At 41.7% G+C, this 27,679-nt stretch overlaps 1 protein-coding gene across 6 annotated transcripts in view; it reads right to left on the reverse strand.

Moving 5' to 3' along the window:
* KIAA1217 (KIAA1217 ortholog) overlaps window positions 1-27,679 on the reverse strand; it is a 372,206-nt gene that overhangs the window by 329,131 nt on the left and 15,396 nt on the right. For 4 of the 6 annotated variants that reach the window (XM_075492651.1, XM_075492653.1, XM_075492652.1 and 1 more), the window contains one exon: window positions 25,876-25,990. The exons of 1 other annotated variant lie outside the window; for it this stretch is intronic. In XM_075492651.1, coding sequence (XP_075348766.1) covers window positions 25,876-25,939 — 64 coding nt within the window. In that variant the 5' untranslated portion in view covers window positions 25,940-25,990. Of the gene's footprint in view, window positions 1-15,989; window positions 16,099-25,875; window positions 25,991-27,679 lie in introns of those variants that run through there. One more of the 6 variants, XM_075492655.1, reaches the window with a different exon arrangement.

Genomic DNA, 27,679 nt, shown 5'->3' on the forward strand with positions numbered 1-27,679 from the left:
CCCTCCTGCACTTGCAGCACTCAAATAAAAGAGATGCTCCTATGAATCCCACAAGAACTTTGTTAAACACAGCTAATTATTTGCGACATCTGGTAACACAATACTCATTTGAAGTCAGCCACTGACGGTGGAGGTCTGAGCAATGACAAAGCCATCGGCCTCAGCACCACATGAGCTGCTTCTGCCCTGTTTCTTCAGTGGATGGGATGAGTCCTGCCTATGCTCACACAACAGTCTTGTTCTGATGTTGTCTACGGAGACAGGAATTCACTTCACAGAGATGCAATTTCCCTTCAAAAGTGTGATTTATCATTTTAGCAACAATTTATTGGTTTTTCCATTTCTTCTTTTTTATCTTCAGTTACGTAAGAGTGAAAACCAGAAGGGTCAGGCAAAAAACCTGCCCAAAATCAGCACCTGTGCAGTCACACTTGGGGAGAGAACAAGCACTATACCAAGCAGAAAACAGCCGAGGAGAGGAAGTTAGAGCAAGTTAAGCAGAGTATGCCAGCCCAGGTGATCCAGCCGAAGCACTGCTTTGCAGGCAACTGCAACCAGAATGAAAACTATCACAAGACGCCATAGAGGCACGACCCAGAGTCAAGGTATGAAGAACATCGCACTGAAGGACAGGATTAGAGGAAACATAAACGTCACAAGCCTGAAGATCATATGTGCAGCCTGTAAATGTCAGTATATTCAGACCAGAGAACTGCAGCATGGCTGGATCTCCGAGAGCCCATCCACCCTCCACGACCATCTCCTCCTGTTGGTGCCAACCCTTCCCAGAACCTCCCCAAGATCAGGAAGCTCCTTCCTCTACATATTTCTGATACATCTCTATTTCTCTCCATTTGCCAATTTTTCCACTCACAGCCCTTTATCCTCCCAGCGACAGCCTCCCCCGCGTGCTGCTATTTATATGGCACTGCTGTTTGGAAACAGGCACCTACTCACTTCCTTTCATCATTCAGTCAGTCAGTTTGACACCCTGCCTACCACTTGCCTTAGGATTTTATACTGAGGATCTTTCAGCTTTCTGTTATGCGCTGCCAGCTGCCTGCCAAGTCTCACATAACATCAAGCCCTGGTAATAAAGTAAATCCTCTATCGGTGGAGCTGCTGCTGGTGTGGTGCCCTGCCAATTCACATGGGGAACCAATTCCCTTGGGTTTCACAACAGGACTGGGCCCTGGAAGGTCCTCAAAGACTTTGCATGTTTCTGTAAGCTCCCTATAATGCTCAAGGACTCCAAAATATCAACAACACCCTCTTGTTTGCATTCATGGAAACCTATCCCAAAAGCAGAACCAGACACAAGAGTCCGGATTGCAGGTGGCACCATGCTTTGATGAGCACAGATCCAGGCACGACTTTGGAAACAGGTTTGGTTCACAGGGAAGTTTTGCTCTCACACAGGTTCCAAATGCCATCTCTGATCTCCGCAGCACTGGAGAAAGAGCACAGCCGAGCTGTCGGGGGCAGTCCACACCCAGACCACTATGTGATAGCCTCGCACGTTACTCTACCTGCTTTTGCACCCCCAGGAACTGGCAGAACAAACTGTAGCATGCTGTAGACTTCAAAGTGAGGTTTCTTTTCTCAATCTTCCCTCTTTCTGTGGTCCTTTAGAGAAGGGCAAGACCAAAAACCACCCACAGCATAGTGCTGAAAACATCCCGCTCATCAGAAGCACAATTCTGGTTAAACCTTCAGCGTAACAGCCTCACATGTACGCATGTGTGTACATACACAAACCACACAGCTGCAGTCACTGAATTCGTGGCAGGCACTTCCTCAAGAAAGCAGGTAGACCTATGCTGAGAAACACAACTGAGAGCTCATGAATGTGTATTTTGTGTCTTAAACCTCTCTCATGCAAAGCCTTTCCATACTCGGCACTTCAGTCATTCCAATAGTTCAAGAAAATATCACAGAGTCACAGAATCGTATAGGTTGGAAAAGACCTTTAAGATCATCGAGTCCAACCGTAAACCTAACACTACTAAGACCACCACTATACCATGTCCCTAAGCACCTCATCCAAACGTCCTTTAAATACTTCCAGGGATGGTGACACAAATCTAATTATATGAAGCATCAAGAGATGTATCAAGTCAAGATTATTTCAGAGTATGTTATAATGCCTTCATCAGTACATTTTGTACAAACTACTTCATATGCACAAAATTAAAAACGCTTCCCTCTGTCCCACACACTCTTTAATTCACAATGGAAATACAGTATACCAAAGCATCCTTCTGCTTTTACAGTGCCGGGCCCTAAAATACTGGCCATAGCTTAGGAAGGTCTTTATGTCTCTCACTAAGAGACCTTAATGAAAGGTAACCTGTATAATGAACTAAAGAGCCACAAAATTACATACAAATTCCTGCAGGTTTTGGTTGTTTGGGTTTTTTTGTTTTTGTTTTGGGGTTTTTTTGTTGTTTTTTGGGGGGAGGGTTGGGGATTTCTTAAGCTAATTACTAAGTAGAAATTGTACACCAAGAAAACCATATTTTATCTTATCTTATGAGCTTTCTGAGAGTAAGACTTCATTTATATGAATCTTCTACATAACCAGATTAAATGTACTTTTCATCTGATATATGTGCATTTAATGTAGAATCTTTCAAAAACATGAGCACATATTTCAAAGAAAAATAAATGGCCTTTTTTTTCTTTTCTGTGATAGAATCATATGAAAACTCAAGCAAAATGAAAAAGGGATAGCTATCATCCCTTTTTACCTATTTTTTTAGAATGTATCAAATAAAAATGAAAAACATTATTTCTATACTAAAGCTCACAAATAGGCTTAATGTACTAAGAAGTTGGGGGTGGGGGAGTTGTTTGTTTGTTTTTTAGAAGTAGCTCATTTCAGTGAAAACATCATCTTCCTTTCACTCTGTAAACTCAGAAGACCTAGGGTTACATATTTAAGTACTAGTCCCATATGGGAAAGCCGCCTACAGATACATTGATGCACAACCAAATTCTCCTTGCAAATACCAGAGCTTGAGTTAAGTTTATATATATAAAAGTTAAGTTGAGCTATATATAAAAGTTGAGTTAAGTTTATACATACATATATATATACACACACATATATGTTTATATATATATATAAAGGCATGAGATCAGACCTGGTATACAGTGGGCAAAACAAGAACTCCTGCTGCTGCTGCTACAAAATTGATTGAAAAAGGTGAAAACAACATGAAACCTCAAAAACATTACCTTAAAATAGCTTCATTCAAATATTAATTCAAAGTTAGGGCACTTCATGAAAACACAACTGAAGTACAGTAGCAGCCAAGAAGCAAAGTGTTTTATGAATCTCTCCAAGTTTTTGCACACATTTCTAAAAATTTTTATTGTAAATGTCAAGAAGCACTAGCAAATTTCTTCAGCCAAGGTTAAAACAGAAAAGTAATTTGTGTACTAACTTCATCTGTTTTGTATACAAGATGCTGTACTTCCACACAGAATATTCAGTTTCTTTTTTGATCTAGTTTACTTAGAAGTCAGGCCCAAAGGTGCCTAAAATAAGAGCTTAAATCAAAATTGTATTTAGGAATCTATGTGAACGTGACTGGTTTTCCAGATACATGGGGCATGCAGAATTCCCACTAAAGCCAAACAAGTTGCAGAGCTTAATACTTTTTAAACAAAAACACAGACATGTAATAAGAGGCACTCCTCCCAGCATTCACATGCTGATGCTGGCCCTAGCTGTACATGAGGTATATTCCTTTCCGTTTCCAGTTTTCATACGAATGGTCCTGAAATAAAAAGGAAAACTGAACCAGATCCTGAGATTTAAAAGCAGATCATAATTAACTGTTTTGTTGTGGATACAAGTGTCACTAAGGTACTGGAAATTCCACAATCTCTTGGATTAAACTCAAATTTCCCCCACAAGAAAAAGCACATGTGCTTTGCATAGGAAATAATTTCCAACATTTTATAAAATTCCTTTTTAGGCATCACTTCCCTCTTAAACAAAAATCACAACTGAAAACTGCCTTGTCTCACATTTAATAGACAGACAAAAGCATATTTAAAACCGTGCACCATAAAAAGTTTTACAGTCAAAAGAAAAAAAAACACATTAGAAGCTCTGGAAAAAACATAAGGTACTTAAGAATACATGGTAAGTTGTTTAGGTTCCAGGTACCATAAAACATTAGTAAGTTCACAATCATTCATGTATTTTAAAGCAGGCTGTTGCAGAATTCCTTAGGAAGACAGAAAAACTAAGGACACCACCTGCTTCCACTCATAGTCCATCCCCCCAGCCCCATGTTATTTCTCACGCACTGCCAGAAAAACCCGTTTCATGTGTGCATACGTGATTTTAAAATGTGAGAAAAACAAAATATGGGGGCTAGGGGAGATTTTAAAAAATGTCATTGAACACTTCACTTCTGGGGTGAAAAAAGGAACTATCTTAAAATAACAGCAGTTTATTTGTAGAAAAATTAGCTTTTCTGCTAAATGCAATTTTAAATCCACCAATAATACATATGCATAAACACATTGTTTGTGCAGTACATAAAGAAAATAAGGAAAATTCATGAAACGATGTTCAAGGTGGTACAGCCTCTAAACCTTTTCTGGTCTGCTGCTATGGTCCCAAATTTGCGTAAGGAATGTTACTCTTCACCTTCGCATATGAGCGGGCAGAAACCTCTGAACTTCTAAACACGTGCAAAGGGGTAGCGCTGGCACAGTGTTCAGATAATAAAGGAAAGCTCAAGAATGGTGAACAGTTTTCTACCAAAGACCTTCAAAACTCCACTTGCACAAGAATTAGCTTCACGACCAGTGTCCAGTGGATTTTCTTTTCCTTTATTTACTTTGATAATACCAGTAACCTCACTAATGAACACCTTTCCTCACCCCTGCTACTATGTTAACAGTCGAATGTCATAGGCATAATTTCTCACCTTTAGGAAAAGCAACAGAAGTAGACTAGTTATAAATCTTTTTACCTGCAAATGGCTACAACTTTTTAAAATTACTCTAAGATTCAAAGATGCATTTTTACAGAAAAAAATAGTTTATGATGTCCTGTAAATCTGTCATTCATTTAATTTAGGTATGTCCTGAGGTCTCCTATATTAAAGCCATGAACTGGAATCAATGACAGAATACTTTCTTAGGTGATTATTTAAAGATCAGTAGATCTTAAATCTGAACCTCTCTCTTGTTATAAATGTTCTTATGGAAGCTTACTTCAGGCAGTTAAGAAAAAGAAGAGTCAGCACAGGCATTGAGTGAAAATTGCATGTGGTAAAGGACATCCTCGAGCCCTTCCACACTTGTCAGTGGTACTGGATTCACCCGGGAGATCTTTTACTATATACTTCCTGTAAAGTGTATTAAATACTGGTAAAATAAGATAAAACTAGATGTTAACAAAAAAAAAAATAATCTAGCAACTAGTCCTGTGACTGTGGCATGCTGTTAGCTGCCAGTTTTTATGCCTTTTGCTCATAGTTACTCTACCAGGGACATCCCCCAGCCCAGCTACAGCATGCGCTCGGGCAATACTGAGCATCCAACAAGCCATTCTGACAAGAGGCTACTAAGTTTTGAGCAATAAACAGCTAATGTAGGAACAGCACTACCAAAATGCATTTAAGGCACTCCAAATTCTTGTCGTGTGGTTCCAGTAGCTTTACTCCTCTGCTTCTCCTGATGCTCTCCTGGTTTTCAGACCAACTATTTCCTGGTGTGCCAGGTGAGAAGAACACAGACCTGAAAACTGCTATCACACAGATTGCAGATTTCTGGAAAACTCTTACCTTCAATGGGAACTCACATTTGATTCTGAAAAACTTAAATGTAAAACAATTTAAGAGGATGTCAGAAGATGAAAAGAGTCCTAGGCAGCATCTTTTATTCAACACACGTACAGTTAACACAAAATGCAAAGAAAATACCAGGACTCTATGAAATTTAAATAATGTGCTTTCAAGTTTACCACACAGCTATACAGAAAAATCATATGCCAGGAAAAGCAGAAACTCCTCTATTTGGCAGTAGGGGCAGGAGTGCTCTGAAGCAGGGACCTCCGTGGCCACCTCCACAGCTATTCATATCTGCTTTGCCTTCAAAGCACACCAACAACATTGCCAATTACAGAAATAGTTTTTGAAATGTGAATATGGGTGCTCTGAAAACTGGACTGAGGCCAATAACTCATTTTGCAGACCTCTAGCTAGTTATTCAGATGTTAACGGTCTTCAGCCACTACAGTCAAGACTGAATTTAAACCAGTACCCTAAGAGAGAATAATACCATTTCCTCCCTACCTATCTCATCAGCCATCTAATGCTTCCCAAAGCACTAAACATTTTCAAGTGCAAATATTGCTATACCTTCGACTGTTGCTATGCAACACTAGGTCTTATATTTCCTAGAAAGATGTGAAGGAAATTGGACTCTTGATCCTTAGCTTAACTACTATTACTCACCGCCATATCTGCTATACACAATTTGAATTAATACTCATTGAGGAAACCAGGTTATAGTCTTCAACAATTTACTTTTAGAATCTGGGCTCTGTTCCAATGTATTTCCCCCCTTCATTTAATATTTAATTCTTTTTTGAACATGACCTGCCCTGCAATTTTAAGAGAAACCATCTGAGTTCTTCATTCAGCTATATTATAGTCATTTTGCTTCAGAATTGCTCCCACAACAGTATCAGGCATGTCTTAGGGATAATTATGTTTTATGGTTATAAAAGTTAGCACTGCTGGAATGCAAGAGGACTGAAAGTACAGTGCACACACAAGGTTCATAACGCAGCCCTTCTCGTACCCACAGGAGAAGGAATTCCACCCCATAAACAACCTCTCCCCTCACAACTCCTCATCTTCAGGCGTTCTGGGACAACAAATCACCATATCAATCAGCATAACTTTCAGAAGTAACAGCAGGATTTTTTTTTCTTCCTAAGGCCAATTATTTGCTCCTCTGTAGACATGCAGACATTTTTAGTAACACTTCTGGATAATCAGCTTTATCAGCCAGATGGTACATTTTTTGGAACAAGAGACATGGGCTGTTTGTTTCACCACAAACTGGGGCAATCCATTTTGATAAGAATTTAATTCACAGTTAATACAGATTGTTGGCATCTGGTTTTATATGAATTGATTGCACAGAGAAATCAGGTCAAGATCAGCTCTGGGTAAGAAGACCGACAGATCTAATGGTGAACTCTTGTCACTGCATGTCAGCATGGAATTTGGCTAACCAGAAGTTGTCCGTGCCCCAGTGAGACAAAGCACGTGTTATGTGTGCCCCCCACCAACGCATTTTAAAAAAGGGAGGAAAGGAACAACACCGGTAAATGCTCTCCCATTTCACTTGGGTACACACCCCAACAGCAGAGCCCTTTACGCCGTGACATACAGCCATGCTTCTTAATACTCGGGCTTCTTAGTACCCAAGTTAAGAAGAGATTAGTCAACAAGAACTAATAAGACTGATACAGTTTCACATAAAAGTAAACACTTATTAATTTTTTTTTTTTAAACAGTTTTAGTGTAGTATTTTTTTAATCAAAAGATAATCTGCTGACCAGGATCACTGAAAGCTCCAAGAATTGCACAACATTTACACTGTATTTACAGTAATTTCCAGAGCAATTTTCAGCAAACTGGTTCACCTTGTTTCTCTCCAAACTCACATTAGGCCTTTCTTTATCACATTAGAAAGCTTGTAAGTGAAACTGTCTTTGGGAAAACATAATTTCAGAAGACATACTTAAAGTTCAAACTGCAGATAGATTTTGAGAATGTGAACAAAATTATGACCAGACCTCAGAAAGTTTACTTTCAGATTTGGCATGTGTAGGATGCAAGACTACAAAACTGACGTACGGCACAGAGGAAGATTTTATCCTTTGCATAATAATACACTTGATACAAGTCCTATTTTCTATTTAGATTACAGTATCTAACTAGATCATTTAGAAGCAGAGTTATAAATCTACTACAGAGTGGACATTTTCCTGCACATCTCAACTGCTTTCTGACAGAGGCTCTGCTAAAGTCACAACCACAACGAGAAGGAACAAAAACAGTTTCCCACCAAGTGGGGGAAAAAAAAGTTTCCATTATGCAGTTTCATCATATAAAGCTCTTAGGCACTGAAAAATAAGGGAGTCAGGTTCCCAAGTCACAAAATAAGCACATGCAACAGCATGTTTATGCTGTTCACTGCTTTCAAACAGTGCTGCCAACCCTAAGCATTGGGAAAAAAAAAATCATGACCCAAGAAAAAGATGACTCATGGTTATTACAGAAGGAAATTCAGAGGGTTTTTTAAATTTGATTTTAGAGATTTCACCTTTCACAGTTCACATCGTCATGTTCTTCTGCAACAATGACAAAGGCAAGGGATTACTGGCATTTGAAGAACGAAGGCCGCATGTCCCACAATCACAGGACTCGGAGATGAAGCTGTAGACAGCAACAAAACGCAATCTGATAAAAATCTCAATAGTTAGCAAAAATCAGTCAAAGCATTTCAAGATGCCCATCACAGCCATTCCCAGCAGCCACCCGCAGGTGATACCTCACTTCTTTGGGACCACAAGGTCTGTTACCACTTCACACAGTGGCAGGCAGACTTCACTGCCACCTCTCCCTCCATGGGTCCTGTGTAACAGGCCAGCTCTTCTTTCAAGTTTACAGTAACCAGCAGAAGAGCAGGAAGACACATGTCCTTTCTGTTGCATCTGGGAACAGCAGAGGACATCAGGAGGAAAAGGGGAAAGAAAAAAAAAAAAAAAGAAAAAAAAAAACCCAAGCCAGGAAAATAGGCGGCCTGCAAAATTTGTTGTTGACTTCATTCAAACAATGCAAGATGCAGAGTATTAGGAGGTTAAAAAAAAAAACAAAAACCAACACACCACCCCAAACTCCTGCAGACTGAGTCCAAGTCTTCAGTTCCACTAAAAACTGGTTTTGGCTGATGCAGCTACTCCATTTCAGCAGACTTATGTCAGGATAAAGCAAGCCTAGAAAATTCAGTGTTTCCCTCTAATGATCTGCACTTTTTTTTTTTTTAATGTGGAAGTAGGAATTTTTCTATACTTTAAGGTGTAACTTTTATTGTACAGAGGGCTCCATTCAGAAGATTTTTTTTTTTTTAACAAAACATGAATATAATCTTTGAAAAGAAAACTAGGAAAAATTGGAAACGGCATTGCAAAATTACATCTGTCTGAAACAGCATTGAGAGAAAAAGCATTTTAAGCCACTGTTAACTACCAAACTTAAGTACTGTATGACAGTAGGCAACATAACCTAAGCCTGTATTTTTGTTCCTGCACTCCACAACTGAGGAAGAAGTGCTGGTTTTACGTGGGAACTATTAGGATGGGAGTTTAGAGCTTCAACCAGGCATCCAGGACACAGAATACATCACCCACTATGTTAGAATGATGGGAGAAGGGTCCCCCTTGCACCCAGCCTCACTTCATACTGGTTTTGCTTTGAAGCAAGTTACTCTGCACTGCACTTTGAAGGACATGGCAATGAATGTGCACTTCATTGCTAATGAGAAATTTAGCCAGCTAATGTGAAATTTCAGACATAAAATTTATTACTTCCTGCATTTGTTAGTTTTACAGTAAAATAGCAGCAAGTTATCATTAATAACTTCTGGCATCTGATCAAAGTACAACAATTTTGAACCCTCCAAAATCTTTTAAAATATATAAATATATTGTAACAGCGGCAAATAATCTCATCAAAAATGAAAAGCAATGTACAGCTCTGACAACATAAATCTACAAGTTAAAACTGCAGAAGAGACAGATGGGGGGATTACGTTTGGTTTCAGGAAGCCTCCTGGCAATCTTTCAGCAGCTACAAAAGGACAAGGCCCGTTTTATTCCATCTATTTTAGCATTCTCTGAATACCACAGAAGGCCTCTAATGATTTGTGCAACTGGTAATTATTCCATCTTTCTGGTTAGCCTGGAAAACGCCTCCAAAGCATGCCACATCCTTCTGCGGGGCAGGGTGCTAAATCAGTCCTCAAAGTCAAGCCCTCAGCAACACAGTTCTACTATTTCATAGAGGTTAAGGCCAGAAGGGACTATTTAATCATCTAGTCCCATCAACTGCATTTCACGAAACATTACATTTCTCCCTCAATCCCACTTCAAGCCCAATGACTCTTTAAGACACATCAGAAAATGTTTGTCCTACAGGTGAAATGCCTGTATTGCAAAGACAGCACCGATGCTGTAACACGATGGAGAACTGGCAAGCTATGACTGGAGTCCCAGCACATGGCTGAGATGCCAGCATACCTAATTTGGAGAAGAGAAGCAAATTCCCTCTAAAGTCCAAATCTTACGACCACGTGAGTAAGAAATGCCACATCCTCCCAAAAACCAGGGCTCTCTGTACAACCTCCAAGCCTTGACTGCCCCCCAGAGCATCTCCTCCGCTGCCGAGGAGACCTTCTGTAGCTTCCGAGAAGGGCAAAAAAACCCAGATAGAAACCCGACCCAAATATACTTGGCCAACATCATCTCAGTTGCATTAAATCCTGACTTGGGCAGCTGAACCCACACGCGTAAGATGCACTCACAGGCGCTGAGCACAGAGCTGAGGGATACGAGCACATTGGAAACACAAGCAGTTCCGTCCTCTCTGTGGCCCATCGGAGAACAGGAGGATGCAGAGGCTCAGATCGCAGCCCACAGAGCAACGCACGGCTCGTGAAAGGAGGGCCATGGCTACTGAGCTTGCAGAGCCACGCTGGGCAGTTCTTGCAAGAAAAGGCCACAGATGGTTAATTCAGAATTAAGCAGCCAAGAATGCCGATAAAGAGGTTTATTTTAAAAGCGCGCATCTCTGATATTTGTGTGTTATCTATGTTGAATCCCAGTGGAAAACCGCAAAGGAAAGTCTGTATTAAGAAAAAAATAACTAAATAGATAAGAAAATCAGGGATATCTGTGAAAATACTTTTATGGACGCACCTAAGGATTCATTGTGTTTTAAAACAGATGAAATCTAAAAAGTTAAACAACTCTAAATTAAAGAGCATGATTCTTCAAGGATTATATAACAATTATTTCCTGACATTTAATATACTCCTTTAAAAAGGGGCTTAAAAAAAAAGAAAAAAGACAAAGTAAATGAACAGTGCATGCAGCTCTGCTTCAGGAAGCTGAATGGCAATCAGTCCACTGACTTTCTTAATCAGAATAAACACGCTCCTTCCTTCAGACTGTTCTCTCATTTATCTCAGGCTTCACACAGTATTACAGTGGCAACCGTCACTTCTGCTGGATGAAAGAGCAATCCAGGATATTACCACTGGGAGTATAAAAGATAAAAATTAAAAATAAAAAAAAAAAGAAACCTTTCGGTCTCTAAACATCTTTCTTTGCTTCCTGCCTTAGGTGCTGTTCAAATCCCTCCGAATATCCTGCCCTTTCCATTCGCTTTCCTTCAATTGACAAGGCAATTTAGCCCAATTTGACTAACAGTCTATACAGGATGATCTTCCCGCTATTTATTCACTCCCCTCATTTACTGGGGCTCTTGGACAGAAACCAAACATGCCAACATACTGTTTTCTCTTAATACTGTTCCTTCTCTCAGCCTTTGCCAATTCCCCCAGCATAGTGAACATGCGGCGTTATGACTACAGAGCACTTCATTATTTGCTATATTATAGCAAAGAATACTACCATGAAACATTCTTGCCATCACATCCATATTCACAACCCCCGTGCCTGTGTACCTCCCTCATTCTTCTTTCCATATTGCAGCTGGAGGAAGGCAGAAAGATAACAGCTTTGTATTTCAAAGAGAAATGAGCGTACCCAGCACTTTCCTAGGATCATCATCATAAATTGGCTGGGAAAGGACAGGCAGATATGAGCATGAACATGCATTTCTTATGTGTCCTTAGGTTGGGGCAAGCAGACGCAGCCTGTTTTGTGCCGGGATGCTTATATGCTGTAAGAGGAGCAGTGAGCAAGTCTCCTTTCTCCATTCCTGCCTCTCTAGACAGTGTTAGAATGCCTTCTGGCTCCTGACCATCAAAAGACGAGAGGTTCAGACGCATCTGCCATGTCTGCCCTGCAGCCTAAAGCTGAGTCTTGTCAAAGGCGGACAGGTCACTACCAGCACTCCTGGTAGGAGCTGCTGGGTGGTACCACGCCAGTGCCACCCCACACAGCAGGGACCAACACGTAGCAGCAGGTGCCACAGGGGCAACCTCAACGTCTCCATCCACCACCACAGATAGCTCAATGGCACCCCAGCTCCCCCCTTAAGCAGAGGGACTTCATTCCCCTAAATACCTTCACACAGGGGACACACACACTGACTCTCCTCCCCATTTCTGTATACAATACCTTATACTCCCATCTTGTGGGCTTGCACTGCTCTAACAGTTAAAGAAGTATTTTAATGCAGATGGGGGAGGGGGAGGGTAGAAAATGATAAAACAATACGTGCTGCCTGTTGAGAAGAAGGAACAGAAGATACCCTACCCATCTCTGAGGGGACACAAAGGGACACCCTGTTGTGAGCTTTCGGTGGCCAGCTCCTTTTTGAATAGAAGGTACTTCTAACTTTACAAGGTCTTTGAAAGAAAAGTTAAATATTTGCTATAATATTTTTAAAACACTTCAACAATATAAAAGGTCTTCATATTGTAATTCAGAACTTCTTCTTGTACTTTTCAATTAGTTTTAAATAAAATTGCTCTGAATTTTGTATTGTAGTTAATCATCAGTATTTCTGAGGTTCACAAAAATTCCCATTGCTGCCAACATACAAAAAAAGTCTACGCCTGTTCTCAGAACAAGAATGGTACAAGCTAAGTATATAAAAACTAGATTATAAAGAAAAAAAAAAAAGAAACACACAATCACCCTGTCATTCCCAACCAAGTGTAGCCAATTTGTGGCAATTAGCACATTGTGCATAGCACAATTCATCCGGCCATCCGCTGGGCTGCCAAAGAAATTCTGGGTGGCGGTTTGCGTTGGAGCTTATCAGCAGCGCTGACAAGGGATGCCGGTGCATCAGCAAACACCTTCTACAACATGCAGCAGTTTGGCTGCTGTTTCTACCTGCCAGCCACTTTCCAGTGAGCTGTTATCAGGAGGGAGAACGCTTAATCACAGCTCTCCAACAGCTAATATTAAAGGAGAGGGCAGGATGACTTCTGGCAAATTAAAGTCAGCTGACGTTACCACCCTTTCCCTCATGGCCACACTGTTCCCCAGACCAGTGTGGGATAATTTTAATCCACTGCTGTAAGACAACCACGGTTTTTGTTTTCTCCCATTACAATTGCCTTTTGCATACAAGGCTGGGGCTTAGCCAAGAATGAGCTTGCAGAATTTTGGCTTGCAAATGCAGGATCTGATTCCCCAATCTGTAATTTAACTTACACTGAATACTTACTACAAGGGTATCCTTATAAAACATATTAGAGATGTAAAATTTCTAAGAAGCACCACGGTCTGAAAAATATTCACCATATTACTTAGCAGCTAATAAGTGCTCTTGGATGCATCAAAGACCCCTTAACATAGAAAGATCTTAAATACAATGTGTGTTATGGAAAAATTAAAATGAGAGATGCGCTCCTTCAGGGGCTGTGGTCCTCAGACATACTGCTTTTACTGATGCCTTTTTAGAGGTTTTCAAAAGGTTTCAATTTGCTCCTTTAAAAAAAAAAATCAGAAAACAAAATACCACCTCTAAACATGACCTAGAACTCATTTTCCTGCAAGAACTTCACAGAAATTTATGGTAGCAAAAATACCTGTGAATTTCTACCTTTTTCCTTACTTCACTACTCCTATCTCAAGACTATAAGCCTGATCTTCTCTTCAAACCGCATTTTCCCACTAATATTTTCAAGAAATTACTGCATCAACAGCCTGACAAAGGCACCCTTGAGAGGTGTGAATGACTACAGACAGCGAGCTAGGTTCAAACTCTTTGATAAATCAGTCTGAGCAAGAAGACTTTACAAGATGCACAGAATTGCAAAATTCATTTTCTTCTTGAATCCATTAGCAGATCTGAATAAATTAGTTTTGACAAACACAGCACATTCTCACTGACCACAAAAAATACAACATTGAAATGCAATCTAAAGGCAGTCCCGCAGCTGCACGGAAATTAAATAGCTTCTTAGAGCAATGTTTAGACCAGCACACTGGATTGACAGAAAACTAGAGGTAAATTTTCAAATCACAGCATCCACACGCTCTGAATGCGGTAGCTTCACTGCCTAGCATAAGCACTGTCACAGCGTGCCAAGGACGTGACTAAAGGATGAGGGTCCATGTCTGGCAAGCGGGGCCGTGCCAGCGTTACACCTCCTGTCCAGGGTTGATCTCTGCATCCCACAGCAGCACCATGGGGCTCAGCTGCTCTCACACCCTGCAGTCCTCCCACAGCCAACAGTGCTTTGCTTTGATTTGTTAGCAGTGAAGCCAAAAGAGATGGAGGAAGCTGTTCTATCCTGGCAGAAGCCAAACTTTTCTGATTACCTTGTCCTCAACAAAACCCATCATGCATTTGTCACACAACTGAGCGAGGACAGCGCTGCAGCAGTGATGACTAACTCGGACAGCTGTAACTCTTCTGCTTACTACAAAGAACCAAAGAATTGCTAGGAGAAAGAGCGCAGCACAGCAGCTTGACATGTACAAGCATCCCAAAGAGGAGCAAGATTAATTTTAAATAAGACTAAATATCTAAACAAATGTAATATTGAAACAATAAAACAGGCCATAAGCAAAACTGAATCTATGTTAGCATATACATGTATAAACTCATGCCACACTGTGCCTCAACACTGCACCCAGAGCTGTTCAATTTTTACTGATTTTATTTGGTAGCTATGTCACATAGAAAGCAACACATACAAACTCAGGAACCGTCCAAGGTGGCATTTCACCAAAACAAAAAGAAAACATTAAGTTTAACTAGAGCTTAAAGTGTTCCCTTTGACACAAAACAAAGTATGTCACTCTGGGACAGGCCACAGCAGGAACTGGCACGGGGTCCAGCTGGAAGATGAAAGCACCGAAATTCAGGTCTGTGCAACCCAGGTCCTGACACGGGTGGAGGGGAGGGAGCAGCTGAGCCCCACTCCAGCCAGCACAGGGGGCTGAGCTCCGGACCACCACATGGGTCACAAGATTTCACTCATGTGCAAGCCCATAGCTAACAGGAGCAGGAGGAAAAGGAGGCATCGACGACTTCTTTTAGCTGCCAAACGTAAGAGCTGTGCAGAGCGTGAAGCATTTACACGCATGCAATTCCTTCCCATCATTAGGGGGTCCTGAGCACGCATCACCTGTCCTCGTGGGGTGTGCTACAGGGTACCGAGCGCTCTGGGACAGGGATTCCCCTTTCCCCCTTACCTCTGGGGCTCTGCATTAGGACGTACATACCCCACTAGGATAAAGGATGGGACAGGGAGGCCTCTTGTCCCAGGCAGCGTCCCAGTGGTCACAAGCCAGCTCCTGGAACAGTGCAGTTACAGATGCCAAAGGATGCACCACCAGTACAGCACCAAGGGAGACCCTCTAGCCCAGCTCTACACCAACTTTCCCAAGGTGAGAAACTGCAGTTCAAATTCTGCTCTGAACAGGGCAGAGAATGGATTTGAAATTGGATCTCTTCCCTCTAATATTTTACTTAGCAAGCTAAGGACATTCTCTGACTTTCAGTCTGTGGGTCAGTGAAATGTAATGACATGCATTAAAAGGAATTATTTTTAAAGCACATCAATACAATAGCCATGGAACAGCATCACCAGTGCTTCAGAAGAAAAACCCACACCAATATTCACATCTTTTATTCATATATTTTAGCGAGACTAAAAGCTCACATACTTTAAGATTCACATAAGATATAATATTGGATAGGCATGAGGATGAAGACTGTAAGAGTCCTTACTGTTCTCAGGTTCCTGGATACAATGAAAAAGATCGATGGGCTCTGGAAGAAGTCTTCCTATGCACACAGCACTGTATTTCAGGTCTTTTTTCACATATAGATCACTTGGCTAAAGAGACAGAAGAGAGAGTTACCAGGTTGGACAGTTGTATTCCTTTCCTTGCAGACAGTTCTAAAGCTGTTTGCCATGACTATCAAAGTATTGTTATTTTTTTTAGCTCATGCTGCATCCATGCAGGAGACAAAACAACACTAAAAAAAAAGTACTAACGTAACAGTGGTAGAGCGGGAGGATGGCGCATTTAAACCAAACTACATACTCACCAATCATGCAAAAGATTTTTGTTTGGCTTTTCCTGTATTTGCATGGCAAGTGCTGCCTCTTTGGGCATAAAACTCATCCCGAGGGACCACACATAGCATCCCCCTGCTTTCTGCCTCAGCCAGCAGCACAAACCGGCACTGCACAGCAGAAAGGAGGCTCCCACCTGGGAGACTCCATGTGATGCTAATGGCCTTCCTGTTCATGATCATTTTCCTGCTTTTGGGGACATAAGGAGGCAGCAATTGTGTAGCTATCAAGATATTTGTCTTCAGATTTCTAATCTGTTTTTAAAGATAGGATGGACCTAAGACTGAACCTGAAGTACTTAATGATTTTCCTACTATAAATGAGGATGTGTCTGAGCTAGCTACTATATTAGCTACTATATTTTTCAACTGTATTTGAGAGAGTTTCCCACTACGTACTATTGAAAAGGCTGCTAGCTCTAGATGAAGACGCTAGAATAACTCCAGACAGCATTTCTTCTGTCTGAGAGAAGGTTCAATGCGATTTTGAGTGAACAGTCAGTCACCTATAAAAATGTTTTTAATAGTGTGCTGGGCTACTTGGGTCCAAGCCACATGCAAGAGGTATGCACAGCCCCTAGGAATTTCAATTATCAGCCATAGATTACGATATCTGTGGCAAGCATGCAAGCAGTGCTGTTTTACTTATCTATTGCAGCCAATTAATCTGATGAAGCTGATTCAATGACTCAAGGATTCCTAGAGAGAATGAGTCCCCAATAAAGTCATACAGCTACAACTTCACCTAGATAAAACACACAGAAGAGTAACAGGCAGAAATAAGCTTCTAGCAAGTTTTCTTTTTTTTTTTTCCTATCATCTAAAGTACCATTAAATGATGGAGAGCTGGCATTATTTATTAATTGGGTTGTTAATTTAAGACTCTTGCTAGACTGCACCCATAAAAGCAAACACTTGTGCATAAACATAGCACTGTAAATAGAGAGTTTTATTTTTAATTAGGTTCTTGCAATGCTAATCCATGATTTCCACTTTAGGATTAAATCCTTCCTATGCAGAACCCCTTGTTAGGAACACTCACAAACTGCACCTAAGATGCTCATAAATACCTATTAGGAGATGGCCCCTTTCAGAAAAAGTACATAAAAGCTGTGCTCCAGAAATAATACTCATTTCTTGTGAGCCTGTAGATGGAACTGAAGTTACTGATTTTGACCTCTGACGATCGCTATCGTGTGCAACAGCATTAGCAGAGGTATTCACAGCTAGAGCACTCCACCAAGATGAACAGTTCCCAGTGCAGCGTTTCCCCTGTTCTCACAATGCACATTTCTCACCCTGTCTGCCAGAATCCAGATTTGTTTTAGTTACAAGACCATCTGCTTTTTGAAAGGCTTTTCTTTTTTTTTGGATGACAGATGGATGAGGTTCAAAATCTTGTTGTAACCAGCAATGAATTTTTACAATTCATTGTCTCTGCTGCTTACTGTCTTGCTTTAATTACTTGAAAAGCAGAACCCTCACGGGGCGAGAAGGAGTTTTCCAAATGCATAAAATTTTTAAACCAAAATAAGCATATAAAATAAATTTCTGATGCTTTAACTACAAATAGTCTAGCTCCAGGTTTGTAACCTAGTTCTGTAATCCTGTATTGGCTCAGGTTTCTCTTTCATGTCCCAGAATAAAGGGATGTGGAAGCAGAGGAAGTACTTTAAGAGGCTATCTACAGTGTTATTAGCGTCATATTTTTCCCCCCAGAGTCTCACAATATCATCTGGCTCTTTCAGAGCCTTAGTTCTTGAAGTCTGGTGTTTGCCGAAGAGCCACACTTACTTTTAAAAAGCTCACAAAAAACAATGGACTTCAACCTCTTAATATTTAAGGAATAAAAACTTTAAAAGTTGGTGGACAGATTTATGGGTTTTGCTTAAATTCTTTCGTATTTTAAAACCCTCTCCATTTTCATTTCATATTTAATACCCTTTTTGGAGTGACAAGCTTGGAATAGCAAATAAAACTCCATGATACCCCTAAAATATGGTGAAAGAGTCCCCACTAATACCATGCTGCCAAGCCTCGATCCACAAGCCATAAATTACAAGTCCACTAGCCACGAGCACCCCACTACGTATATTCAAGAGGCAGGAGGCATCGGGAAGTGCATCACAGAGTAGCGGGATTTGGGGGCCCCACTGCTGACCGTGGCTGTATCAGGTTTGCGCCCTGGCTCCAAACCACCATCACTACTTTGCCCTCAGCCTCAGCAATGCTTTACTTATTGCCCCATGGACTGGCATTAACCACCAGCCCCTGCACCCCCACAGCCCCCCCCGCCAGTCATACGCGTAACCCAAAATGGGACGCACGCTTGGGTTAGGGAGAGCTTCAGGCAGCTGAAGAGCCCTACATCGGCTGCTCCGCGACAACGGGAGACCTAAGCTGTGTGCAAATGGGGGGTGGAGGGGAGCCAAAGAACAAATAACTGAGCAAAACGCTAAGCAATCCTCTAGTTTACATCCTTAGGTTACGGTGCAGAATCATTCCATCTGTGAAAATATTTCACAGTGAGCCACACGTCATGTTTATATTAATTTCTTAACAGTAAATAAGTGCTGCCCGTACAGCGGCAGGCACCAGCCCCGCCGCCCTGCCGTGCCCCAGTGTGCCAGCCTCACAAGCACGCACCGCTGAGAAGGGGCACGTCCCCATCGCAAACCAAACGCTACAGAAAAGTTGAGCCCAGATTAACAACATTTGGAATCTCTGTCCTTTATTATTCATTCACTATGGAGCCTTTGTAGGCCTCAGCCTTGGTTTCAATGAAGTGACTGTTTCAAGAAAAGGAGAAAAAAAAAAAAAAAGATGGAAGAAAGGAGAAAGTCTGAGGGGAAGGAGGAAGCCTGACAGCAGAAATAGATGTGTAATCCAAGGAAGAGAAAAAGTCTATCAGGTTTTTTGCTCCAGTTGCTTCTTGATTTCCCAGGAAAACCAAAAACAGATGCTTTAATTTACTGTTCCCATAGTACTGTTTAGTGTGGCTTCATCTATTTCCTGATGTTATTCCCATTTTTCCCCTCTCATTTACTAATGAAAGGGATGAAAGATCAGAAATAATATAGACAGAAAAAAGTGACAGATAGCCAAGGTATTTTTCATCATGTTAAAAATAATTTTCAAGACAAAGTCCCTACTAACCACGTTCTCCTCTGAGAATAAATATAATAATGTACTCCTCAAAATCAGTACCGTCTAGATACTGCCAAGCCTTCTAAAACTACTTGGTTTGGGTTGGTTTGTTTGTTTTTAATAAGACTAAAAAAAAGCCCACCCTAAAACCTAAAAAGCATATTTTATTTACGCAAGTATTTTCTAGCACAGATGATTGTTGATGATTGTTCAACACTCACATCCGCTTCTTCGTACTCTGAAGCTATGACCATATTTCACACATTCTTTTTAAATCCTGATTAATTTAACAGAAAAAAAGAGTAGGCCAGAAGGAATCTCTGTATTGAAGACATTTCTCCTAAAGTCATACTGGATCCAAAGTAGCCATGATTATATATCCCAGGAGCAATTTATTTAAAATTAAGATAGCAATAAAAGTGGTATAGAGAAAAGTATTTGAACAGCACTGACAAACTTCACTGCTGTAACATTTTCCCCACATTATAAGTCTTATCATCAAAATTCCAGTACTGAATCTTGTTTTCCTTTTTTGAATGCTGGGATATGCCAAAGGTTAATTTTAAAAGGAAACACTCAGAGGTTACTGACCGATACCTGCTGCCTGCCACGATGCACTGTCTGCCTGTGCATCGCTCTGCTCCACCACCCGCTCTCCCGTACCCGAGCGGCACCGACAGGGCTGCATGCCGGTCCTTGCACCTCACCAGACATTTTAAAGAAAAAAGGCTGATAAATAATTTCTCCCCTACAACACTCCGAGGTCAGATAATCTCTAGATACCTCAGCAATGGCCCACTTCATGGCAGAAGCAATAAGGGAGCTGCAGCTAAGACTCCCAATGATCCGCGGAGGTTAAGTGATGCTACTGACCTCTCCCAAGCTGCGGCCAGCAATGGGAAACCCATCAGCAGCTTCCTAGCAGGTCCCTCGGCCCTCTTGATAACCAAAAAGCTGTAGGAATATTTCAGCCCCAGAGGCAGGCTAAAGGCTTAGGAGTAAAAAACCAACCAAAGAGAAAACCCAGAGAGAAGCTATTGTGCTGACACAAAACTGGGAGGGAGCTTTGAGGGAGAGTGGAAAGACTTTGCTAGGGATAAACACCCTGCAGAGGAGGGTCGGCCATACAGAATGGGATATCTCCCATTCCCCTGAAAATGGCGACAGATAACGGGTGGAAAAAAAATCCCACCACCTCAGCAGAAAAATGCAGAAGTAAGGAGCTGGTCCCAGGTTCAAGCAACTGACACACAACATTACCACAGATCACATCTCAGTCTGATTTGGGCCCAGGGCCCCGTAGATGACAAAAGACTCTTACAAATTTCAACCCTGCAGGGACAGCAAACACCAACTGATCATCAACTGGTGGACGTTGAGCAAATAAAACTTCCTCACTGAAGCAATGAGAAATCTCTCTATCCTGATACAGGGCTCAGCCCCCATGTCCTTACATTAAGGGGATGGGCTCAAGCTTCAGATTATGGAGAAGTCCAATATGTTTTCCTAGTTACACTCCCCACTGCCAAAAATACATGTTCTTCTACAGTTCTCACTGGAAGAATTAGCCACCTCCTCAAGTTCATGAGGAACCAAAATTCACCCTCTCCCATTCCAGAGGAAGGTAAACATCCTTCTTGGAAGGAGCAGTCAGGTGGTCGGAGTCCAAGACAGCTTTGCAGCTAATGAGGAACAAAGATGAAGAAACCAAGCAGTTCCTCAAGATACTACCCCAGTGGAGGACCAGCAGTGTTAAAAGACAACATTCCTCTCTTCCACAGAGGGTCCCGTAAGTCCTGAATAAAACAAGGGAAAAAAGAAGATAACAGCTCTGCAGCTCTTGGCAAGGGGGTAGGAATCAACACCCAGCTGGGTGAGACCCCTGCTTCTCAGGCTACATGCTGTGGGCAGTTTTTATCTTAAGATACACCTGCCTTGAAAAGAGGTATAGGCTCATTGCCTAAGGAGGAGCATGATGCTCTGGGGCTCACCATGATGCGTCGTGCATTTATTGTGCTAATGTGGCCCAGGTCATGCCCACAGCAAGTGCCGAGCCCAGCCTCCCAGTACAACATGATGGTACATGGTCTCCTTATTGGGATTTCAGTGGAAGACAGAGCATTTCCACAGCTTGTGGAGGAGAGGGTGGAACTATCATCCGAGAGAGCAGATAAATTTAAGTCTCCAATTAAAATAGACATCTTCATGTTCTCACCAAAAAATGTACTAAGGCAGTGCTGAGGGCTACAGAACTGAGGCTATAGTAAGTAGTAAATGAATCTGCTCCAGCATGGAAAAGATAAGGAGGAACATGAGGCCTCTTCGTCACAGCTGTGTCCAGCATGTCAGGATCCAGGAGCTTCTAAGAACATCTTGGAGCACAGAAGAAGGTAAAAAGGGTCTTGCAGTACTCATTTTTACAGAGCATCTGCCCCTTTCAGGACCTTGCAGTCTTCAGAAGAATCGTTTTGCAGATATTATTCAAACATATATAAAAATGGCTGCAGAGATAGAGAAATGCTCTCAGTGCCAAGTCTCCTGACTTGCCAAGTCTGAGACGGAATCCAGACTGACCAAGTAAATATGTTCACACATATACATACACTTTTTTATTAACTTTTTTAAAAACAGGGTAGAGCTTAAAAGGCCAGGAAATTGAGCATTTGCTCAGGATGCAGTTTCTTCCCATAAAATACAATCACCTCATGAGAATATCTGCGATACAAGTATCCCATCACAGGACGGGCAAAGTTTACAGTCATCCCAGAAAGGAGGGAAGGAAATTAATAAAAAGGAGGGAAGGGCTGATAGAGGTGTCATACAGCTGGGGTGTTCCCTCTGGATTAACATCCAAAGAAAGATGAAAGCAGAAAGGAAATGCAGAAACCACAAGCAAAAGAACAAGGAGAGCAAACAGGCCCGAGAGCAACACTGGCAAAGGCAAAATCTGTGAAGTAAAAGAATTCTGACTCATTCAAACGACTAAGAGAAAGGTAGAATCATACATCAGGTACATCGGTCTTGCTTACACACACAGGCACAGCAAAGGCAGAGAGTGAGGGCCTTATGCATACTTCAAGGAAAGCCCATTTCCAAGCCGGGCACTTGCAATACAAACACCAACGTGAATACGGACACAGAGATAAGGACTCGGAAGGAAAACCTGAAGTGAAAGAAGACCTGAAGTGAAAGAAGACCTGAAGTGAAAAATACCACGCGACCCAGGAACACATAAACACACTTTCTTTTCCCACAGGAAAAACAATAGATTTGAAAAACAGTTGTGAAAACAAAAAAAACCTTCTGAACATGCAAGTGGTGAGCATTCAATGCAACTAGCCAAATACATGTAGTGAATATCCACAGCAGCGAGGGTAACAGCAATAAATAGCAATAAACAATCACAATATTCCCTTTAACCTCCTCATTTTTTACAGGATTCTCCAAGTACAAGCCTGGGAACAGTGCAGAGGAGGGAGAGGTATATGAAGCTTGAGCCATTCGACAGCCTTCACCCCCAGCTCCCCAGCCACTGCAGCAGCTTCTTCTCAGCTCCTAAAAAAATCACCTCCCTAGACTGGAGCTGGAAGAAAACTCCAGCTCAGCTCTGGGAAGCCAGGCAGGTTCAGCCAAAGCTGGGGAACAGTCACGTGCCGCAGCTCCACCCCACCACATAACCGTTTCCATTTTGAGATTAGGTTGCCCAAAATGGACCAGTTTCATTTGATACTATGAAACTGGCGAAAAACAGCTATTGACATAAACAATACTCAACCTGCTGTGAATACTACTCATGGCTGGATGGGAATCAACTGATCCCTCAAAAAATCTACTGCTGGAAAGTACTTGCACACAAAAGCACCGTTAAAAACAACCATAAGGCAAATTCCTACCAAACTAAAACCACTCTGTTCCAAATAAATAAATACATGAAGCGAACAATCAAATGTGGAAAGAGTTTATGAAAAAATAAATCTCTGAAAAAGATGTGCTTAAAAGCAAATACTAAATGTTGGAGTGGCACTAACCAGATTTATAGGGACAGACTGAGACACCACCCTCCCAGACCCCACTTCAAAGCTTTGCTGCCTCCCAGCTTTCGTTAATAGCACAACCCCAAATGGGAGGTCACTTGCAAGTACTAAACCTACTTAAAAAATATGTATATAAAAAAAAGAAAAAAGTAGTACCTCAGATTCAAAGAAGGCGTCTTGCACAGACTCAGAGCTTGGCCCTCAGAACCATAAGCATAGCAGAAAGGTGAATTTAAACTCAGTCTATCTACGGGCAGCCAATAACGAATGCAAAACGTGATGAACAGAAACAACTTCAAATATTTGAGCTAAGAGTGGTGGCTCAGTCTCATGAAACCTGGTGACAAGGTAACTCCACGAATCAGATTCCAAGGTGAGAAGAGCAGGGGTTGCTGCCACCACCTACCCAAGAGGCAAGCAAGAGTGCAATCCCTCCAGGGGCACAGAGAGCAACCATGGTCCTCAGCGTGTTTGTTCCCTGAACAGGACGTGATGTGACTAGTGTATTGGTGGTGCTCTGCTGATAACTATTTCACAAGCACCTTTATATCAGTATGGGCATGACAACAATTCACATTGCTTCACAGCCACAGCACTCAGCCACCCCTGCTGTGGGTCTTCCCAAAGGAGCTGCCCCAATGCACCACCCCTCAGGCACCAGAACAATAGGCCACAGCCAGTGCTATCAAGAGCCACCAAAGCAGTCCAGTTTAACAAAATAACTTATTAGCCCTGATTGTGCAGACAGACCCCTCGCTCACATAGCCTCCATTCCAGGGGAAGGCAGGACAACAGGTTCAACAGACTGTCCTCCAAATTCACGGACCTCTAGACAGAAAAGCCTCTCCCTCTCAATCATCTTCTCCTGAACAAGGTGATGGGACAAGATGGGAAATAACTGGTTAACAGCATGACTTTGAAAGATCGTTTCATGAGAATCAGACTATTTTTCAAATCCAGCAGCATCTTCCCCCATTAATTCAGACACTGACAACAGATGTCAATCACTGCATAAATGAGCTGGTACTTGCTAGACCAACTACAGTAGTAGACCAAAAATGCAAGTATTTGGCCTCAGGGACTTCAGAGAATCAAAATGCATTCTTACCAGAGTCTAAATTAAATCCCAGGGGCAACAGCCCATCAGTAATCTACAATTTTCCAAAACCAAAGGTCTAAGGAACTGCTCCAGCATCAGCCTGCGTTATCTACATAAAACAGGATAATTTCTTCTCAGCTCTGCCTGGTGTATTCAGGCTCCAGACTGTCCAAGAGGATTCAGCTGGACTGTTCTTTATTGTACAAAACCAAGAGACAATATTTCTTCATTTTAGATACATCTCTCCATCCTGCCCATACATACATAGTGTTAAAGCAAACTATCAGATGCCAATCAGTACTTTAATTGTCCTCCTCCTTGGAGATCTAGCCCAGCTGGATTAATTCCTAGAGATTCACCTTAGACCCAAGGGACTTCTTGCCAGGGCTATTAGGATAAGGATCCAGGTCCCGAAGTCCACAATTCTGTCTAGCAGCTGATAACCATCCATAAACCCACAACTACTGACACATAAATATCTTGATTTATTCCCAAAGATAAGAATCATAAGTGTTTGCTGTGGCTCAGCAAGACTCCCTAGCAGACATTCTGATCTATACACTGACAAAACCATAAAGAATGGCCCAATTCCAATTCCAGCACTGAAAACAGTCAAATGCCTTTCTTGGAGGGTCAAACAGGAGGTCCCAGCTCCCCACCATACCTTAGTGCAAGAGGGAAGTGATTCAATTGGAGTACTGCGTAGAGAATGATTATTCCAAAACAGGTAATATCACCAAACAAATTTTAGCAATACCTGGAAGATGTGATGGGACTCACAGTGTGCAAGGGAAGTCAATATTGTTTGTGGCAGAGAAGACAACGATTTTCCAGAAGCTTGTTATTTTTAAGAGGGGAGCAAGAGGACGTTCCAGATGCACCTCCTCTAAGCCACCTTCCCCACCCCAATGCTTACCTTTTGTATAAAAAAGGGACAATGAAGGGACAACTCACCATCTTAGTGAACACCTCCAACTCCTACCAATTCAGCCTCTATATCCTCCCCATCCAACATATAGCCACTTCTCCAGAGGAAACTGTCTCCCAAGCAAATCAGAAATTAGAGAAAATGCACATGCAACCATCACTACCCAGCAGATCTTCTTCCAACACACACAAAGCCAGGAGAGCACAGTAAGACGAAGAAGAAGGGGCCAATGAAAGCAGCCCACATCACCAGGTTTGTCACAGCTACCGCTGCGTCTGAACACAAGTGAGATGCGGGCAAGCACCAGGGACAAGGTTTCACACTTACCCAGCTCCCTACAGGGGAGCACCACGCTCCAGCGGGGTGGCCGGGTAGCTCTGCCATGAGGCATGCCGGGGCATCGCAGCGCAGCAGCTGCCAGCAAACTGCTGCTTCAGGAAACCTAATAAAGGAAAAAAGTGAGTCGAGAGTGAATGTGCCGAAGCCCTTTTTGAAACCGGCACTGACGGCCTCCCACAGACACCTGCGGCATTGCCGCAGCTTAAAACCCTGCAAACAACACATCATCAAGGTTGACTAACCAAAACATTGTTAGTTAAAATGTGATTAAAGCTGGAAGTATGAGCAATTTAACAGCTATATACACCAGAAAAACATTGCAATGATCTCAAAGCCAAACATTTTTAACCCAGTAGCAACACCCTGCAGCAGTTGTTAGCAAACAGATGATCTGACTTTTAAAGCATCAACTGCCCTTCAGTGTTTCATCACAAGGCAGAGTTGACATATGCCTGAAGAAATTGTGAGTTCCCAGCATTTGTAATACTGTCTTTCAGCTTTATTTCACCAATACCCATTTCCAAGCTTCATCCATTTGTAAGTTACTTTTAGTCATTTCAAATAAAACATTATATCTAGAAGCAAGGAAGTTAAAAAGAACAGTAACATTATTTCCAATCATTCAAGAATAACTGCATGAGTTTAAAGATTAACTACGCAATTAATGGGATTTAGGTTCAAGGTGATAATACCTTGAAATAATGAGTATTATCAAAAGTACACCAAACAATTAACGTGAATCTACCGGAAGGCTGAGATATAATTATGCAATTTGCCCTTTAACTTGCATCTGACAGTGGTTTAAGTGACATTTCCCAAACTTAAGGCCAACAGTCCATATTCACAAAGTCTTGTATGTTGATAATTGCAGCCTATGCTCTCTCAAAACCTCAAAACAAAAGTAGTTTTAAGAACACTGCTTAACAGTAGAGTATCACTGGTCATACTTGAAAACAATCAGCTGCATTAGTGAGTCTCAAACTACCGAAAGAGAAAGCAAAAGGCAGAATCCCAGTGCCTCTGCCCCTCCTTGCTTCAGTTTCCCCGCAAAAGAGGGTGGCACTGGAAAGATGCTTCGGTATTGGCTCCAACCTCCACGTCAAGACGCACAAGTGGCATTTTTCAGAACAAGCCCAGACAATCCATTAACAAGAACCACAGATTCACATCTAGGATTAAAAGGGCTGTCGTACTTGAATGCATACAGGTAAGTGAGCCAGGAGAAGGAAGAGGAGCCAGAGAGGGTTGCTGGGTTTATGTCTTCCAAATTGAGAATGGCAACACTGCTTATTTAAACCTGAATGCAGTCTACACAATCACAACCGGCATAATCAAAATCTTTTGTATAGGCTATACTCAATTAAATTAGGTTAATTTTCACCATACAGTTGGAAAAGAATTACTGGTTAAAAAAATCATATCAAATATCATTTATCCAAAGACTGCTGTAGTTTGAGAACACAGTTCATTCTTCATACAAAACAGAAGAGGCTAAATTGCTTGAACACAAAAGATAACTCAAATTCAACTACCCAGTTGTGCCCAGCAACTCTGTAATAATTGCATACAGAACACAAACATGCTTTGTTGAGAACTCATAATATCTAATCAGCTATAATTGTAAATTTTATTTTCCATTTGTAAATTACCAAGGGAGCTAACTAGAGAACAGGGGATGTAAAATAATATTCTAGCTGGGGATATTTTGTTAACACATAAGCCTCTACCCACCCCTTCCCCAATGTCTGCAAGGCTCTTCTGCTTCTGAACTTATTTTAATTGTTAGCTTCTC

This window comes from Mycteria americana, chromosome 2, assembly GCF_035582795.1.
Source record: "Mycteria americana isolate JAX WOST 10 ecotype Jacksonville Zoo and Gardens chromosome 2, USCA_MyAme_1.0, whole genome shotgun sequence".
Classification (NCBI taxonomy): domain Eukaryota; kingdom Metazoa; phylum Chordata; class Aves; order Ciconiiformes; family Ciconiidae; genus Mycteria; species Mycteria americana.